The following is a 20,587-nucleotide window of genomic DNA, read 5'->3' on the forward strand; positions in this document are numbered from 1 at the left end:
ACAAGAGCAAGACACGCCCACTAACCCCGGAACAGGTGAGCGGTTAGCGCTCTAACAGATTTGCACTCAGCCTATTTAGCCCCTCGTCGGCCAAAGCGCGCAGCGGGTGCGCGCAGAGGGGCGCCATTGCCGGCGCCGAAGACAAGCCAAAGACCTGCCCGTCTGCGCCCGTCCGCGACAGGACGGGGCCAGGGGCCATGGGGACTGTCAAGACCTACACACAAAGGCATCCCCCGATGAGGCTTACCTATAGCTCTCAGGTATTGAAGGGATATAATGTACCATTAGTAAATGGTGGTAGGGTAAATGAACACCCTGAGGTAGATGGACTTCTGTTAAGCAAACAACGGCGCACTAAGAACACCTTGTTCTCACAAGATCCATCGGATATGGATTGTTCTATTTTTGTCGACCCAGATATTAGAGGGGTTTCAGGAAGTAACCATACTCTTTCTGGGATGAAAAGCATCCTGTGTAACATTAGGTCGCTCTCGAAACATAGTGCTGAAGCTTGGGACCTAATCTCTTCCAAACAACCAGATTGATGCTACCTCACCGAAACGTGGTTGAAACCACACTCCACTCCTGCCATAACCTTGGGAGTCCCTAGTGACTATAAAATAGTTAGGCTGGATCGCCCCACTAAAACTGGTGGGGGGATCGCAATTGTACACAAACAGGAAATTGGTATATCTGTTCTAGATGAAATAAGCTCCCCTGAAATTGAATTAATAATTTTTAAAATAATACTGCCATCTAACGATACCCAAAAGGGTGCACTAGTATATCGTCCCCCTGGATCGTACAATAATTTCTCCAGCTTATTGATTGAGTTACTTGCCCCATATGTCAATAGTGACAGCGAGTTTATTTTAGTCGGAGACTTTAATGTACACTGTGATAAGTCGGACTGCTGCGAGGCCCAATCCCTACTTCTTGACCTGTCCTCATTGGGCCTTGTGAAACGCAACTCTGGGCCCACACATCAGGCGGGCCATACCCTTGATTTGGTATTTTCCAATTTTATGCTACTCTCTTGTCCACCAGCAAGGCAGGTCAACTGGACAGACCACTATGTTGTGGAATTCCTTACTCCCTACCCGAAACGTATTTCCTCCCAAACTAAACAGCTACCGAGGACACGTAGACAGTGGCACAGAATTACCGACACTATTTTTAAAAATACTTTTCATTGCCCACCTTTTGTTTCTAATGAAAATATTGATACGGCCGTTAAAAACTGTGAAAAAGCTATGGTGGAAACTATTGACAAGATTGCCCCTTTTAAACAATTCAAACCCAGACATACAAAGAAACAAGAAATTTGGTTCACTGATCAACTTAGGACGTTAAAATTGCATGCCAGGAAACTTGAGAAGAGATGGAGAGCCTCTCATTTGATAGAGGACAAAAATGAATATTGGAATTCACTATCTATATACCACAAAGCCATTCGTGTCGCCCGCAAAACTCACATTGCATCGCAAATTACAGCTGCAGGAAACTCTTCAAGGATTTTGTACCAAGTCCTACAATCCTTTGTTAAACCGGCAGCATGTGAATCTTCGGATCTTGCATCCCAACAGCTGTGTGATGACATCTCTTGTTTTTTTACGAACAAGATAGATACTATCTATGACAAAATAGTTTGCACTAATAACAAACTGACCACAGATATGGCACCTTTGGAAATAGATGCTGACCCCAACCTGAATAAACTTATGTTACGCTTTTTTCCACCCATTTCCTTACAAGAGACATCTGCACTAGTATCACGGATTAAAAGTGGTAGCCCTGACGATATCATCCCAGCCAGGATTATGCCTATCCTGACTGACGAGCTGTGTCCCATGATCCAAAGGTTGGTGAATCTTTCTCTGGGTTCAGGCATTGTCCCAAGAGAATGGAAACGTGCTCTTATCAGGCCGATTAGGAAGAATACTGCTATCCCATGGTCCGATTTAACAAATCTCAGGCCCATATCCCTTTTACCATTCTCAGGGAAACTGATCGAAAAATATGTTAATGGTCATCTGTCCAATCATATCGAACTTGTTGGCGGCCTGGACTATTCACAATCAGGGTTCAGGCCGAAACACAGTACAGAGTCCAGCTTGCTGTCTGTTATGGATGACTTACATATGTATCAGGACAAGGGTTTCTCTGTAATCCTAGTTCTTTTAGATCTTTCAGCAGCGTTCGACACCGTGTCCCATACCATTCTTATTGACCGGTTGTCGAACGCTGGTATTGAGGATAAAGCCATTGATTGGCTAAAGAGCTTCCTATCGGGGCGCTCCCAGAGAGTGATCATGGACACATATCGATCAGCGGAGGTGGAGATATCTAAAGGGGTGCCACAGGGCTCTTGTTTGAGCCCTACCTTATTTAACATCTATGTGGCACCCCTGGCAAGAGTGATGCGCAGCTATGGATTCATCCCAGTATCCTATGCAGATGACACGCAGCTCCTCTTCCCTTTTAAGACAATGTCCGCAGAAACTAAAAACTCCTTTTCTGCGGGCATGAAGGCGGTGGCTAATTGGATGTCTTCCAACTTCCTGCAATGCAATGTCAGTAAGACGGAACTAATGTTGTTTGGAGAAGCCAAACTATTGTGGACCCCTGATTGGTGGCCCCCCGATTTGGGAGTAGCTCCAGAACCCAAACAGGTTGTGAAGAGTTTAGGGATTCGGATGGATCAAGACCTGTCATTTGGACAGCATGTTAACCATACTGCTGGAATTTGTTTCCATACGATTGGCCTGCTACGCAGAGTCTTTCCCTTACTACCGGACTCTTTTAGAAGAACTCTGGTCCAGACATTGGTTCTGAGTCGTATAGACTATTGCAATGGCCTGTTGCTTTCTGCCAACGAAAATGTGTTGGCCAAACTTCAGGTCATTCAAAACACCGCGGCTCGTCTTGTCCTTAATGTTCCTCCAAGAACTGCGTCCAAACCTCTTCTGGAGAAACTGCACTGGCTTTCCGTTCGCCAGAGATCTAAGTTCAAGATATGCTGCTTAATCCATAAATGTTTAAATGGCCAAGGGCCTATTTATCTTCAGAACAAATTTGTTCCTTATGTTCCTAGTCGCTCACTTAGGTCCAGTAACTGTCTTCTTTTAGTGACTCCCCGTGCAAAGAAATCTAGACACGGTAGTAAAGCGCTATCTATCGCAGGCCCTACCCTATGGAATAGACTTCCTCTTCATCTGAGACAGTGCAAAGAGCATCTCACTTTCAGGAAATCCTGAAGACTGTGTTGTTCAGAAATGAGATCTAGCTCCTATTATTCCTCTGTTTCTACCGGCTCCAGAAAGCGCAGAGATACTCCAGCTGGAGTCGATTCTAGCGCTATATAAACCCACAAATAAAGGGTGCGCATGAACTGGGACAGGCCAGACATGCAGTAGGGTTTTAGTCCCACTTCTATGTCTGGGCTGTCATGTGTTTGCTTCTCTATCTGGTGGCCCTGTTCTCAGCCATGCGCGTGCCCTAGTGCTGGTGTGCCATGTGACCTGCGCTCCTCCCTGGCACACAGATGCGTCTCAGATGCCCTTGTGCACAGCTGGCGTCTGCGTCCTCGCCCGCGCCCTCCAGAGGCAGACTCCAGACAGGAATGCTGGGAATTCACTTTTCCATGAAAGATCCCCTGAGATCGCCTTCTCTCTGCCCTCAATGTGGGAAAGCACTTTCCACGTCTTCCCCGGTTTTCTTCCCGCACAGCGCCTCCCTGAGCGCTCGAGAAGGGTTCGGAGGCTGCACAGGGAGGGTCCCAAGGACCCGTCCTGGCATGCAGGCGGTGCCCATTGTATTTTCTGACAGCCCATGTGTAGAAAACTGCGTTTCATCTCCTGAATGGAACCAGCCGTCAAAGAATTGGAGATTTAGCAAGTTTATTAAATATAATAACTTCTCTCTAAGCCATCCCAGCCTCTGTCTTTCAAGACATGACATTCCGTCCCAGAACAATGATGGCTGATGACGTAGGCCCATTCAAATGACGTACATGAATTCCAAATGAGAAGCTACCACCACATGTTATTCTCAAAACCCGTGCAGCCTGGCAGCTATAAGTATCTGCCTCTGCCCATTAACGCCTGGATCCTTAGCAGAGGGTATAGTGCCCAGGGCTGGCAGCCTCAGAAGCAGTGCACCTTTGCCAGTCGGTAGCAGTGCCACCCTAGACTCAGCAGGAGTGAACCAATTTCAGGCAGAAGCAGCATACTTCCTGGAACCTCTGCCAGCCCTGATCACTATACCCCCTGCATGCACTGGCACCCTGCTTTGTATGCCAACCAGTTATTGCTAGTATTGGGGAAAAAACCTCTATATAGGTTAGCCCTAGACACTTTAAAACAGTGCCTCGAAATAACCTGAATGATCTAAATTACTAGGTCATTGCTGCTGTGCCCCCGATGAGAAGAGGAGGTAATAGGGAGACACTTTTAAGACAATTGGAGGCGAAATTCATACTAGAGCTCGACACGTGCACCCCAAATGGATTAAAAAATGGGAAGGAACTTGCATCCTCAGTACAGAGATCTGGGCCTAAATCCATCGTTTTTTTGCTCACCATGCCATTCCAGTTTGAACCCAGCCATATGCAAATCAGTCTTGACCCTGTGCCTCATGGGAACAGTCCAGCCCGAACTGCCAAGCCAGGTCCTCCCTGGACTGGAAACAAGCATCCTAGGACCGGTTTCGGGGTTTCTCCCCTCTTCATCCAGGATAGCTTGATTCCAGTGGCATGGAGAGCACGGGACCCACGTCTGAGCATACCCGTCCCACTCGGGGTGACAAATGCAACAATAGGTCTCGCCTTTGGGACCTTATAAGTGTTTAGCCATGCAACAGTTGCATAACTAAATACTTATAAGGTCCCAAAAGCGAGACCTATTGGCTATGCATAGCGGCCGTGCGGCCGCGAAAGTGAAAGTGAAAGTGATCGCGATCACGATCAAACATCAAAGCGGCCATACGGCCGTGAAAGTGAAAGTAATCGCGGTAAAGCGCGTCGCGCGCGCCCGTGCACATGCACTGTTGCTCTAGGCTGGCCTGGTAGCACTTTTTGGAGCCCTCTCAATAAGTCTTGCCAGACCAGCGCATGCGCTGGGTCAGGCGAGACCTAAAAACAACCGTTGATGGGCAGAATGCAGAACAAAGCAAAACCAAAGGGGATGATGGACGGAGTGTTGAACAATGCAAGCACTCACCCCCGGTCAACTGATCTGGGTTTAATCCATCATCCTTCTTTAGCTCACTCCGTCACCCCAGTTCAGACATGGCCGTATGCAAATCAGTCTGGCCCTGTGCCTCATGGGAACAGTCCAGCCCGAACGCCCAAGCAAATTTATTTATTAATTAGAATGCCAGGAACCATTTCAAGTTTGTTTTTAATTGCACTTTATTAATCCATTATACTTTCACTAGAAGCACAATCACTTTTTCTATGCTTTACTGCACTTTAAGACATCCACTGAGACTCGTATTATTTGGGTAGTCCTTCTAAAGATCATAATGCTCCAAAAAATGGTGGCCTTATTATAAATTTGTCTTAAGGTTGTGTGTACTGGATTACATCAGAATTGAGACAGCTCATGCACCAAGTGATTGATTTACAATCACGTAGGTCTTTACTGCCAGCCAATGGAATCATTTAAGAAGCCCCATTACGGGTTAATAAGTATATTCTGTAAAGGCACAATTGGGAAGATATTTAACATTTAAGCATTGGAACTAGAAGTATTAGAATTATGGCTATATGTTCAAGATATGTATGACTTTACACTTTGTATTAGTTATTACAATGCACATAGCACATTATACTAGATCTTAAACAAATGGTCTCCCCAATAGAGAAATATTGCGCTAGTTTGCACAGGGAGCTGTATGTATATATATATTTTTTATGATGTGACAATTACACTGTATTTAGCCAGTAACATGATGACTGTATTATACTTGTTTTTCTTAACGTATGTATGTTCTAATAGGAACCTTTTATACATTTTAAATTATCCACGTATTAGCATTTTGTACCATACAAACGACTATAATGCTTGTTGCACTTTAAAATTCAGTGGAGTCTTTTTTCCATTTTGACATAGCATTACTATATATATATATATATATATATATATAGAGGAGGATTATTATTAAATACTGATAAGAGACTTTGCTTGATACTACCTACGGAATGCCTGCTGCAGCGATGGTGTTTTTTCTGCAGCCAACAATGTTTGGGGCGCCACTGGGTGCAGAGAGGCCATATTACTGAATGGGCTTTCACCTGCAGATAGGACGATTTGTTTCCAGCGAGGCCGAGAGTGAGGCAAGCGGCTGAGCACGTGATGAGTCACTGTCCCTTTAATAAAGAGGTGAACCAATTAGATCTACAGCGTCTGTATTTGAACAACGTACGGGCGTGACGACTTTCACTATGAGACTGGCACTGATGAAAGCTTACTGCTGAAACGCGTCTGCCTTGGTGCTTCATAACTTACCACTGTATGCCTCCGGATTGATTAAATCAACTTGCAAAGCTCTTGCTGTGTCGGGCTCATTCGTCTTTGGAGTGAGTATTGGTTTGGATATATATATATATATATTCACTGAAAAAACCATAGGTTTCACACATGTTATAGTTAGTGGAAATTTTACTGATAAAAAACCAATGAAATTGCCCCGTTATAGTTAGCGCGGGCAACTATAACTCACGCGACCGCAATCCTCTGCTGATGCTAATACTGTATTTAGACACTTATTTGCCCATGTCTTCTTCCATACATTTTTAGCTATACATATATTACAAATATTTTTTTTTCATAAAGACACATATGTCATCAGCAGAGGATTGCGGTCGCGTGAGTTATAGTTGCCTGCGCTAACTATAACGGGGCAATTTCATTGGTTTTTTATCAGTAAAATTTCCACTAACTATAACATGTGTGAAACCTATGGTTTTTTCAGTGAATTTGCAAGGTTTTTTAAATGCTAATTCCTAACTATAACGTGTGTGAAACCTATGGTTTTTTCAGTGAATTAGTACAGTTTTTTAAATGCTAAGTTTTTTTCCCTTATAATAAGCCCTGTACATTTGGTGGCCTACGGCCACCAAAAGCACAGGGGGTGGGGTAAGTGTGGATAGTGTTTTTTTCCATTGTAATAAGCCCAGCACATTTGGTGGCCTTCGGCCACCAAAAGCACAGGGGGTGGGGTAAGTGTGGATAGTGTTTTTTTTATTTTTATTTTTTTACCGTACGCTTACCGTAAGCGTACGGTAAGCGTACCCCGCGAAATTGCCGAAAAAAAAATAAAACCGTTTTTGCACTTGGGGGATGTTTGGGGACTCCCTCCACATGACTATGTGGGAGGGAGTTGTCAAAACAGCCCCTTTACATGTTTTTGGGCTTCCGATTTTAAAAATCTCTCTCAGTGCGAGAGACAAAATGGCGGACGCCGCTTCCTGGTTTCGGCCGATTCGAATGTTTACTAAGATCTAAGAGCCAATCAGAATCGCGCTCGCGCACGCCACCGTACGCTTACCGTAAGCGTACGGTAAGCGTACCGTAAGCTGGCTCAGATATATATATTGATTTAAAGGCTATTTTCTCAGAATCTACTGAACAGATTTACACCAAACCTACAAAAGGCACTTCCTTGACCTAGGGACTACCTCTCTGCCAAATTTTGAGTAATTCTGTTCAGCCATTCGGGCTGTAGCTCGTTCTAAAGGTCCTATGGAAAAATGCATGGGAAAAACGCGTTTTGGGACCCCCCTTTTATCTCAGCCCCCGCTTGACGAATCCCCCCGAGACTTTCAGGGTAGGAGCGGAGCGTAGCGCCCCACCTATTTTGAGAAATTCGCGAGGATTCGTCGACCGGCGCCAAAGTTATTCAAAATAGAATGTTGAGGTTTTCCTATGGAAACGTGGTCCTAACTATAACTACCTACTGGCTATCGCCAGTAGGTAATATATATATATATATATATATATATATATATATATATATATATATATATATGGTACAAGGTGTATAAAAACAATGACAAACTCCAAGCTCGTCATGTGATCAAGCCCAGCCAGTGGGCAAAACGCGTCATCAGCCATGTACTGCACCAGCAAAATAAAATAAGAAAACAGCACATAATTGGAGTCCGTGTCCAGTCTGTCTGCGAGCAGCTGTGGGATTTGTGGTGCACTATATTATATATACACGTACATATATACATACATATATATACACACACACACACACACACACACACACACACACACACGGTTACTTTCCATCAAGCATCTGTTTGTGGAATGTGGTGCTGTAGATTCACATGCTTAGCATAAGTCTGCCATTTAGTGTTGGGCTCAGAAGTGTGTTTTTCTTGGAAGAAGTTCTTCGAGTCACGAGTTATAGAAGTGCAGTCAGCCACTCTGGGGCGGCTCCTGAACAATGGCGGCTGCAGATCGAGTCCTGTGTGGCCAACACATACCCTGTACTCAAAGTCTGATGCAGAACGACACCTAGTGGCCAGGCAGAGAATGACAAAGTTGGAGATCCATAGAACTGAACGTGACGCGGGCAGCCACTACAGAGGATTACATGCGTTTAGAGAGCTTTGTAACTTGAGTGGGTCATTGGTTTCTTTATTTGTTCTGACTGATGGTCTCACTGAGAGGACTTCTACAGAAGCGCCACCCTGTGGCCAGTGTACACCCTGTAGTGAGGTCTAAGTGTGGGAAGTCTCACGCAGTAGCGACTCCAGTGGTGAGACAGAGAATAGCACTGGTGATGACTTGAGGGAGGCTGACGAAGCTCATGTAGCAGAGACCCCTTGTGGTCAAGCAAGGTATGGCACTGGTAGAAGTCATTGAATGAGCGAGACCAAGCACAAGCAGCTGCAATCACAAGTGGACAAGCAGAGACTGGCTCTGGCCAAAGGTCTCACCAAGGATTAGGGTTTTATCAGGGGACACCAGACTCTGCTATGATGGGTAGCAGCATACTACAGGGGGAACGGTTCACTGGAGAAAGGATCCATCTGTAAAGCATCTGCTTTACAGAAGAACTAGCCCTGCCAGCTGGCGGCTGGACAGGACAGCGGAGTCTAGGATCAAACATCATCTTCACAATGTATTCAGGCAGCAGAGTCCGGCTGATTGTGAGGCAAACCGGAGCCAAGAACGTCAGAGAGAAGCAAGAGGCTGACTCAATGGCAGGCTCCGATTTGCTTGCATTGGGCAGGGTCATGAACTCCATTGTTGGATTGTTTTCAGTTTGGCAGGTGAGGATGGAGTGAAAGGATAGTGTATGCTATAGAGATGACCATGTAGTGAATGTATGATATATGTATATAAATACAAAGAGCACAAGTCACCGGGGCGGAGGGAGGGCGCATGTGAATCAACAGCACTACATGCCACCAACAGATGCTTACTGGGTAAGAAACATTCACCGCTCGATGGCTTGTGGGGCTGTAGATACACATGCTTAGCACAGACTAAAAAGCCGTTCTCCTTGTAAGCGGTGATTACCTTGTGCTTGGTGCATTTGTTTGAAATAATATACATCAAATTGCATGACCTACATTTGCTTATGGTCTTGCCATAACATCTACACAATAATGTTTTGTAAATGTATGTGGAGTAGTCCATGTAGCAGTTTACATATGTCAGATATGGGAGTATGCCCTAAAAATGCCATAGAAGCCTCTTTTCTGTGTATAGAATGGGCTCTTGGTGGAATAGGGAGTGTTCTTTTGGTTTTAGCATAACAAGTTTGGATACATTTAACTCTCCGACGTGCAATACACGATTTAGAAATTACTTTACTCTTATGTGGTTTTGAAAACAACACAAATAGTTGTTGTGTTTTATGGAAAGAATGTGTTCTATCTATATAGAACAAGAATGCTTTTTTGACTTCTAATGTGTGTAACTCTCTTTCAGCTACTGATTCTGGTTTAGGGAAGCATTCAGGTAACTATGGATTGTGCCATGTGAAAATGCGATATTACTTTAGGTACGAATTTAGGGTTGGTTCTTGAAACAACTTTGTCTCTATGTACTTGAAAAAGTGGTTCTTCTAAAGTCAAAGCTTGAATTTCTCTTACTCTTCTGAGTGAGGTAATTGCAATAAGAAAAGAGTTTTTATGATAGAAAATGAAATTGGCATGTGCGCAAAAGTTCAAATGGTGGACCCATTAACCTGGTTAGTACAATATTTAAATTCCACATTGGTGTAGGTGGCGCTCTAGGTGGGACAGCTCTTAAGTCCTCATAGAAAAGCTTTAATTACAGGAATTCTAAAGAGAGAAGTTTGTTCTATTATCTGAAGATCTGCAGCTAGTGCTGTAAGATGCATTTTATTAGAGATAAAATCCAAACCTGTATTTTGTAAATGAAGCATGTAACCTTTAACGTTTTGAGGTGATGCTTGTATAGGATTAATGTCTTTTGAGTGGCAGTAATAAAGAAAACGTTTCCTCTTTGCTGCATAGTATGCTCTTGTTGCAGGTCGCATTGCCTCTTAGGATATCCATACATTCTTTTGGTAAGTTTTGGTATGCGAATTCGAAGACTTCAGGAGCCAAATCGCAAGATTGAGAGATCTGGGATTTGGGTGCAGTATTGCTACTTTTGTTCTGCGTGAGAAGATCTTGTCGGTTGGGTAACATTTGATGAAGTACTACCGACATCTCCAGCAGTGTTGTGTACCATGGTTGTCTGGTGCATGCTGGAGCAATTAACATCAGTGTGAGGGATGTCTGTTTTAGTTTGCGAATGACACATGGAAGCAGGGGGAGAGGTGGAAAAGCGTAAGCAAATATCCCTGACAAATTGATCTATAGTGCATTGCCCTTTGTTTGTGGATGGAGGCAATGTGTTGACATTTAGCCTTCTGAGGTGTTCAAATAGATCTATGTCCACTTGTCCCCATTGCTGGAAGAATGGGTGTAGGACTTGTACATTTAGTTCCCGCTCGTGGATTTGTTGGTGTGTTATGCTATGAAGATCCGCCAGATGAGTGTCTACTCCTGGTATGTAATCTGCAAGCATCTGAATGTTGTGATGTAGCGCAAACTTCCAGATCTTTTGTGCTAGAGGACACAATTGTGGAGATTTTGTCCCTCCTTGTTTTTGCAGATAATACATGGAGGTCATGTTGTCTGTATGGATTAAAACTACCTTGCCTTTTAGGTGAGGAAGGAATGCTTTAATCGCCAGATTAACTACTAAGAGTCCTCATTGATTGATGTGTAGAAGAGACGGACAGTGCGTCTAGTTCCCTTGCACAGTTATGTCCTGTAAATGTGCTCCCCAACCTATCATTGATGCGCCCGTTGTAATGGTTGCTTGCAGAATTGGGTCTATAAAAGGCCGTCCCTGTACTAGTGTGTTGGAGTTCACCATTGTAGAGATTGGCAAACTTGGCGGCTGATCAACACTAGATCGTCTAAATGACCCTCCGCTTGAGACCATTGTTGCTTTAAGCAATCATTCCTAGGAGACGCATGACTGTTCTCACAGATATTTGTTTTTGAGGTTGAAATAGTGGCACCATATTTTTGAAAGTCTGAACTCTGGCTGCATTTGGGTAAACTACTCGTGTTTGACAATTTAGGATTGCCCCTAGCAAGGCTGCAATTGAAGTGCTTGTAGGTGTGATTTTACTGCATTTATTGTGAAACTTAGTTTGTGCAGTAACTTCGTTGTTGTTTGAGTGCTCTGCAAACGTGTATAATTTGTGTTGCCTTTGATGAGCCAATCGTCTAGATATGGAAATACGTGCATATTTTGTCTCCTTAAATGGGCTGCTAGTACTGCTAGACATTTGGTAAATACTCTGGGGGCCGTGGTGACCCTGAACTGTAGCACTTTGAACTGAAAGTGCTGTTTATTGAAGGCAAATATCAGATATTGCCGGAGTGCTGGATGTCTTGGGATGTAGAAATATGCTTCCTTTAGATCTAATGCTGTGATGAAAAAACTCCTTTTTGGAGAAGGGGGATTATATCTTGAAGAGTGACCATATGAAAATGTTCTAATAGGATATACCCATTTAGAAGTCAGATCTAATATGGGTCTTAGAGTTCCATCCTTTTTGGGAATTAGAAAACAAAGGGCGTAAACCCTCTTTCTTGGTTGTTGTAGTGGCACTGATGCTATTGCTCCTTTTTTAATAGAGCTTGAATCACCTCCTTTAACAGGTTTTGATGTTGTGTAGACACTGTGAAAGCGAGGTGGTTTGTTTGGAAGAGCTGATGTGAGCCCCAGATGATAGCCATGTTGGAGAACATCCAACACCCATTGATCTGATGTGATGTTTACCCATTGTGGAAAGAACTGTTCTAGTCTTCCACCGACGGGTGTTATATGATCGGGGGAATGGTAGTGGAGTCCCTGTTTGGTTGTGGGAGAGGAGGTATTTTTGTAAAAAACCTCCACCCCTGTTATTATTGCCTCTGTAAGATCTTCTATAATATCCTCTTTGGAGGCTTGTTTGAGTTTTATTAATAGGGGTGGATGTGTCTATGGAGGTTGTTTTAGTTCCTCCACGACATGTAGAGTGACGAAAAGTTCTCCTTTGAGACTGTTTTTTAGTGCTCCCATTGGCATTGCGTTCTCGTTGTCTTTATTTTCTCTAGTGAAGTGTCCACTTGACCAAAGTGGTGCTCACCATCGAAAGGGAGACCTAGAATATTTTGTTGCACTTCTGGTTCAAAACCAGATACGCTTAGCTGTGCATGCATTCTTAGCATAAGGGTGGGATTTATTTCCCAAGCTTCTGTATCAGCTGCATCAAGGGCGCACCTTATGTTTGTTATAAGATTAGCCCCTGATGTAATCTGGTATGCCCGTTTTTTGTATTGTTCTGGAAGAGGCTGAAAATGGTCTTCCAGTTCGTCCTAGTGTGATCGGTCATACCTTGATAACAGACCTATAGCGTTAGCAATTGTTCAGTGATTAGAGGATTGTGCTGCCACCTTTTCCCTGCTGCGTTTATACGTTTACTCTTTGTCTGGTAATTCACCAATTGCTTGACAGTTTACTCTTTTACGTGCTGTTGCTTCCACTAAGGAATCAGGTGTAAACTGAGTCCTAATGTAGGTAGAGTCTGTTGCGGAAGTTTATATTTTTGGTCTATTCTTGGAGTGATAATTGTAGACTAAGGGCTCTTTAAAAAGGTCAGCAGCTTGTCTAAGCATACCTTTTCACACTGGTAGATATTGGGTTGATTTTTGTGTGTAGGAAAGATAAAAAAAAAAGTAATCCTCCATTTCCTCAGTATGCAAAGGTACCTAATGAAAATTTGCTTCTTTATTTATAAGGTCCTAATATGCAGTGGTATCTTCTGGTGGAGAGGGTTTAGAGGAAGGTCTGAATCAGTGTCACGAGGATGATCTGTGTCAAATGTATCCCAGATGTCTTGTGGGGGTAGTGTGTGATCATCACCCTCTCCCCCATAAAAGAGTGTATTGACCATTCAGAAAGTATGTCCTCATGGTTTGCAGATTTTTGAGGTGAAAGTGTATGTTGTATTGGAGGAGGAGCAATCCTAAGTGGACTGGGAGCTTCATCCTCCTGTTTTTTTTCCTTCTTTGCAGGAATCTCATGTTCTTGAGGAGGTCTAGTAAGTATTCTTCCTGTATATGGATAAATCACTGGATGATTTGGTTTATTGTCTAATTGATGTTGCAATTTGTCATAGACTGGTTGAACCTCCTCTGAAGAACGGTCAACTGTACGTCTTTTAGAGCCTATTTTGTTTCCTGTATGCCTGATTGACCGGTGTTTCGGATCCAAGGCTTTAGATTTAGAGCTCGAGTCCATGCGTTTTTTCAGATTCAAAGGTTTCTGTACTGAAAATGTGGATGCTTCAGCTTTGGATGTTTTCGGCTCTGAAGATTTTTGGGATTCGGAGGTGGACTATTTCAGATCAATAGTCCTTGACTGTCTTTTCGGAGCTGAGCCGAGGCCAGACTTTCTGTGATCAGTCGCTCGGTGCCGACCATGGCCCGCAGGCAGTTGAGGCCGAACAGCAGACTTTTGTACCTGTCATGTAACTTTTAGTGGCGGTTTGCTCATGGTTTGTTGCCCAGGTATAAGGGTTTCTTCCTCTGTGTCAGAGCTTTGCTCTTGAGAGAAAGTACCCTCATCTGCGGGCCGACAGATGTCCCTACATTTCTGTTCCGAATTGTCCGGTGAATAATCCATGCTGTGTCGAGACATATGCATTCTTCTTGCTTTATGTTCTCGAAGAGCCTTCTTTATCCTGAAGGAAACACAGGCCTTGCCGTTTTTCTGTTGCTGATCCAGTGAGAGGCAGGAGTTAACACACTGTGTAGATCGGTATGAGGGAATTCCGAATGATAGGAATGACAGAATTTAAATGAGTCAGTTCCATACCCTTTAGTAATTTCTGTATAAGAAGAATGTTGAATTGAACTTCTGCCCCAAAGGGCCAAGGCTGGATGGAACCGAATCTCTTTGAGATTCATTTTATTATGCATTTAAAATCGTCTATCGAGCACCATATTGACGGGGATAGAAAAGGATCCTAAGGACAGTTTTGACCGGAGCAGAGAAACATACGACAGAAACCAACGGTGGAAAAAAATTATTTAACAATGGAGTCGATGACCACGCGCAATACAAACAAGGAGGAGTTACTATAAGACGCTTTTCTTGGTAGAGGCTCTTTGAGTCACAACTTGCACACTTCCGAGCCCAACACTAGATAACAAACATATGCTAAGCATGTGTATCTACAGCCACACATTTATCAATGTGTGTGTATATATATATATATATATATATATATATATATATATATATATTACCTACTGGCGGTCGCCAGTAGGTAGTTATAGTTAGGACCACGTTTCCATAGGAAATCCGCAACATTCTATTTTGAATAACTTTGGCGCCGGTCGACGAATCCTCGCAAATTTTTCAAAATATGTGGGGCGCTACGCTCCGCTCCTACCCTGAAAGTCTCGGGGGGATTCGTCAAGCGGGGGCTGAGATAAAAGGGGGGTCCCAAAACGCGTTTTTCCCATGCATTTTTCCATAGGACCTTTAGACACAGCTACAGCCCGAACGGCTGAACAGAATTACTAGAAATTTGGCAGAGAGGTAGTCCTCAGTTCAAGGAAGTGCCTTTTGTAGGTTTGGTGTAAATCTGTTGAGTAGTTTGCAATACAAACAAGGAGGAGTTACTATAAGACGCTTTTCTTGGTAGAGGCTCTTTGAGTCACAACTTGCACACTTCCGAGCCCAACACTAGATGACAAACATATGCTAAGCATGTGTATCTACCGCCACACATTTATCAACGTGTGTGTGTGTGTGTGTGTATGTATATATATATATATATATATATATATATATATATATATATATGTGCCCCCAGGTAAAACCGCACACAGGAGGTAAGCGTAGATTCAAGGAGAGTAGGCAGAGTCCATTGCGTTCCCGACGCGTTTCGAGCAGGCACTCTTCATCAAGGGGTTCGACTCTACAAGCCACCAGTGAGACGGAGTTCCAGAATATACCCTTCCTTTATTTCTGATTACAAACACGCTCAGGTGAGCATATGACAAGAATTATGGGACTGGAAGTCCAAACATCATTTCCCAAGTGGGCCGCATGACAGTTTAATACTAGTGCTTTACTATGAACCAGTCTTACTATGCACGGATATCTTATATGACCTAATTTCAATAATATTTTTATATTAATCCGAAGCACACATTAATCTTATTACACTTACAAAGTCAAATGTATTTCTGAGGCCCAGAAGCCCTTTTTATGGTCTGGCTTGACAGTGCACCTGTCAGACAATTATGTGAGAATCACCAGGTGAGGGGCTTTGGCATCACCCACATGTTGGGTGCCAGGAGCATGTGTTTTTATTCAGCAGACGTTGCGTGCTTTCATAAAAAAGTGATTGCCCTCTACTCAGCTAGGATTATTTTGTTTATTTATCCAAGTGCCGGAGTTTGGACTTTCAGGCACACATATGACATTATAATTTTATTAAAGTGTCTCACATAACTGCATAATTTATGGTGTTTTTCTTTCTCTGGCAGTCGCACAGATGGAAATGGGGCATTCATTAACTTATAGATATTTAGGTCTGGCTTAGCCATGGAATTCTCACCTGACCTTTTAACCTAGACCAAATTATTCTAGATTTAGTTCCTTCCACACAAATACGTATCTATTCCCATGCTATCTATCATCCCTTTATAGCCAGACCTATTGGCATTGCCAATACTTGCTTTGTTGTATACGACAAAAACACTCCTGGAAGTCATATTGTGATGGGTCTAAGGCACCCAGTAGGTCAAGGGGGAGGGGGTGGATTTACAGAGTTGGTTGCAAAGGAGGTAGGAAACCCCTTTTTTCAGATATACTAGAATAGTATGGGTTTAAAAGCAAAGTTTGCCCAGGGAAGCAATAAAAGGCGCTAGCACCTGGGATCTTGTTCCAAGCCGGTCCTCTCTCTGACAACGGTTTAACCTGAGGTCCCTAATATTCCTACAAGACTATGACAAAGCCCTTGTGCCCGTTCCCACCCTCACCCCTTGGAGACGCGGTCTGTACACTTAGTCTGGCGCTGCCCGCTTGTTGGACTGGCACCCAGTGCAGAAGACCTCAGTGGAGTGATGCTAGCAAAGATAGTATGTAGGTGAACAACCATAGCTGTTAAAATTAGTTAATTTGCAGATTTATATAGCGCTGTTTATCACCCATGAGGGCCTCCAGACGCTGTCTATGTGCACGGGGAGATTAAGTGGTTCGCCCAGAATCACAGGATGTTACACCAACGCCGAGACTCGAATACAGAGTTGAGTTAAACAGCATGAATGAGTAATGTACCAAGCTGCCACTGGGTCCAGGTGTAATGATTTACCTGTTGAGTGAACCCGCCCTCCCTAGGTGGGGCCTTATCACAGGAATGACACAGGCAGCCTTGAGAGGCATAGATACAGCCTGTAATCTCAGGAACACGTGCAAAGTGCAAGGCCACAGATCCTACAATTTGTAATGTGCTGGGCCGAAGAGATCAACATGGGGCTGCAGCAATGCGTGGAGTTACCCCTGAGGACACTATGCATGGGGCTGCAGCAATGCGTGGCGTTACCCCTGAGGATACTATGCATGGGGCTGCAGCAATGTGTGGTGTTACCCCTGAGGACACTATGCATGGGGCTGCAGCAATGCGTGGCGTTACCCCTGAGGACACTATGCATGGGGCTGCAGCACTGCGTGGCGTTACCCCGGAGGACACTATGCATGGGGCTGCAGCACTGCGTGGCATTACCCCTGAGGACACTATGCATGGGGCTGCTGGGGTAGTATACACAGGTGCTGCTGGGAGGCTGTGCTGCCGGTACACAAAGAACAGGGGATCCTGGGAAGCATTACATAGGTGCTTGCGGGACACTATACCAAGTTGCTACTAGGACTTTATACACAGGTGCTGCTGAGACATTATTCACAGGTGCTACTGGGACTTTATACACAGGTGCTGCTGAAACATTATGCACAGGTGTTGCTGAGAGGGTCACATGGGTGCTGCCAATACATCATGTACGACGGGCTACTGGGAAGCGTTGCATAGGTGCTTCCAGGGCACTATACACCGGTGCTGCTGGAACTCTATGCATGGGTGCTGCCAGGACATTACACTGAGCTGCTGCTGGGACATCATGCACAGGTGCTGCTGGGACATCATGAACAGGTGCTGCTGTGACATCATGCACGGGTGCAGCCGTACACTTACATGGGTGCTGCTCTGACACTCTATGCAACAAGGACACTTTACACTGATACTGCTAGGAAAGTCCAGACACCACACTCCTTCACTATTTTCCAGCACCAGGATTACACGTGGCTTTCAGCACACCGGACACTGGTGCGCTGTGCTTGCCCTGCCAGTGATGGTCACACGCTCAAGGCCCCTGGGCACTTGAAACTAAAATCTAGAAAAGTTGGCTGAACAGCCATCACACCTCTGACTGTGCAAGATCCTGTTTTTCCTCCTGTCGCTGCCGCGTCATATCTGTAAGAAAGATGCAAGGTCACACACATCCTTGCAGCACAATCTCCCTCGTGGCACCCTCAGTGGCCCCTCTGACCTCCATGGAGCAGCTCTTCCAGAGGGATCACATTTCTGTGAAAACGATCATTTCGAGTTAAAAGCCTCAGATCGCCACGGTATGCTCTACGTCATGGAAAGTTTTGCTTCAATCCCCCGCCCGCCTCTATGATCAGTCACACGGATAATACAAAGATGAAGACACACAGATCTCAAGAGTGAAACAGCTACTTACAAAGAACAGGAGGTTGAACAGGAAGAGGAAGTATTTCATCACTTTCATGCAGCCTTTCGCCATCTTGTCCCACTAAACGCGACCTGCAAAGAAGAAGATGGTCATTGAGGGGAGCAAGAGTGCGTAGAGAGGTCTCAACTTCTGAAACACTGAACGAGAAAAGCACAATTAAACGGCTTACTGCGGCAGCAAAATACAAAAATTAGAATTCGGACATCCCAGTTTCCTGAATCACAGTTTCTCAGAACTTCCTTTTACTCGTCCGCAAGAAAAATTAGGCCTGGGTGTGGAATTCCACTCTGCGTTTTCCCACTCCGCGCAGCGCATAGAGTTCCAGAAAAGCCCCACTCTGCGGAGTGTTTTCTTCGCTTGCGATTGCCAATGTTAAGTTGGCGAGTGTGGAAAATCTTACTCCAAACCACCTCCAGGTGAGATTTTCAACGCGGACGGTCACGGATGGCTGCTACCGTTCGCACTGAGGAAGATGCAGCTCGAGTGGAACATCTACTCGAGCGGAAGAAAGAAGCGGCGCCCTCTTGTGCTGCACATGGTGCTGTTCACGTTGATTTTCCAACACAGGACAAACACCAAGCGCTAAAAATCAGCCCGAACTGCGCGACCCAACGCAAGCTAACGTACTACGTCGCATAGCACAGTGAAGTATTTGGTCACGGCGCCCAGGCCTAAATAAAATATTGCGGGATTTAGAACACAGGCCGACCCCCACAAGTAAGATCAAGGTACACACAGGGATCTTTACACATTAAAATGTCTTTCCCCCCCCCCTCCTGCCACCAAAAGCCGGTTGGCCAAGCCGTAGCACCAATTGCGCTGAAAACAAGTAATACGTTACTTTATTATTGCTATAATTCACATTTTCATTTTCTATGACCTTCTACCTCCCTGGCCTCTAGCAACAGGCTGCGTGGCAGGACCCCTGCTTACTTGTTAACCACCTCTCACGCACATGGACAGGTTATAGATCCTCCACGATGCCATCTTCACTTTATAAACACGCAGCAAATCGTTTTTTTATTTTTTATTATTCCACATTCTCAATGGCCGCCGCTTAAAAACTGGGTCACGTCTTATTTAAAACCTGAAGCAACATGCCACTTGATAAAATATAATTTGAAAGTCAAAACACAGCCGGCGTTCACGATAGATGCCGCTTCAAAAGTGTTTTACAGAAAAGGGCAAACGGGCAAAGGTGAAGAGCATATATAAAACACCCAAGCACTAACTCCATACCAGCTAGGGGGTTGCCCAGTTCCTTTGGGGGAGGGAGGGGGGGGGGGAAGAGATACACTGTTTCTATGGGAATAAAGAAAGCAAGTTCGACATGGTCCAGCTATCTGCTGATTTCCGCCCAAAAGCCTTCAAACAATGCTGATATTTGACCAGTGGGGTTGGTATAGTGGTAAAATAGGTTGCATCGCAGTTACTTGGGGTCGCTAGAAGTGGGAGGAGTCTAAGAGAAACTTCAGTTCAGGAACTTCAAGCAAGTGAAATGGATCAGAGATGCTCAAAGGCGTGGTCCTATCGGTGACCTTGTGGGTGACCCTGAATACGGATCGGATATTTTGCATTCTAAAGATGCTTCGCAGCGCGCGGGTCAGACAGCTAATTACAAGTGCAAAGCATAGGGCGGCAGATCTTGATGTGAAAATGTATGTATATATATATATATATATATATATATATATACCTACTGGCGGTCGCCAGTAGGTAGTTATAGTTAGGACCACGTTTCCATAGGAAATCCGCAACATTCTATTTTGAATAACTTTGGCGCCGGTCGACGAATCCTCGCGAATTTTTCAAAATAGGTGGGGCGCTACGCTCCGCTCCTACCCTGAAAGTCTCGGGGGGATTCGTCAAGCGGGGGCTGAGATAAAAGGGGGGTCCCAAAACGCGTTTTTCCCATGCATTTTTCCATAGGACCTTTAGACAGGGCTACAGCCCGAACGGCTGAACAGAATTTAATGAAATTTGGCAGAGAGGTAGTCCCCAGGTCAAGGAAGTGCCTTTTGTAGGTTTGGTGTAAATCTGTTCAGTAGATTCTGAGAAAATAGCCTTTAAATCAATATATATATCTGTGGCAGCTTACGGTGCGCTTACCGTAAGCTTACCGTAAGCTTACCGTACGCGTACGGTGGCGTGCGCGAGCGCGATTCTGATTGGCTCTTAGATCTTAGTAAACATTCGAGTCGGTCGAAACCAGGAAGCGGCGGACGC

The 20,587-nt window shown here is 44.6% G+C and overlaps 1 protein-coding gene across 2 annotated transcripts in view; it reads right to left on the reverse strand.

Annotated features, from left to right (window-relative positions):
- The window catches only part of CD82 (CD82 molecule), a 200,300-nt gene that overhangs the window by 73,676 nt on the left and 106,037 nt on the right, over positions 1-20,587 (reverse strand). For both annotated transcript variants that reach the window (XM_085643451.1, XM_085643452.1), the window contains exon 2: positions 18,350-18,432. In XM_085643451.1, the coding sequence (XP_085499577.1) occupies positions 18,350-18,412 (63 nt within the window). In that variant the 5' untranslated portion in view covers positions 18,413-18,432. The remainder of the gene's footprint in view (positions 1-18,349; positions 18,433-20,587) is intronic.

This window comes from Triturus cristatus, chromosome 3_1 (genome assembly GCF_964204655.1).
Source record: "Triturus cristatus chromosome 3_1, aTriCri1.1, whole genome shotgun sequence".
Classification (NCBI taxonomy): domain Eukaryota; kingdom Metazoa; phylum Chordata; class Amphibia; order Caudata; family Salamandridae; genus Triturus; species Triturus cristatus.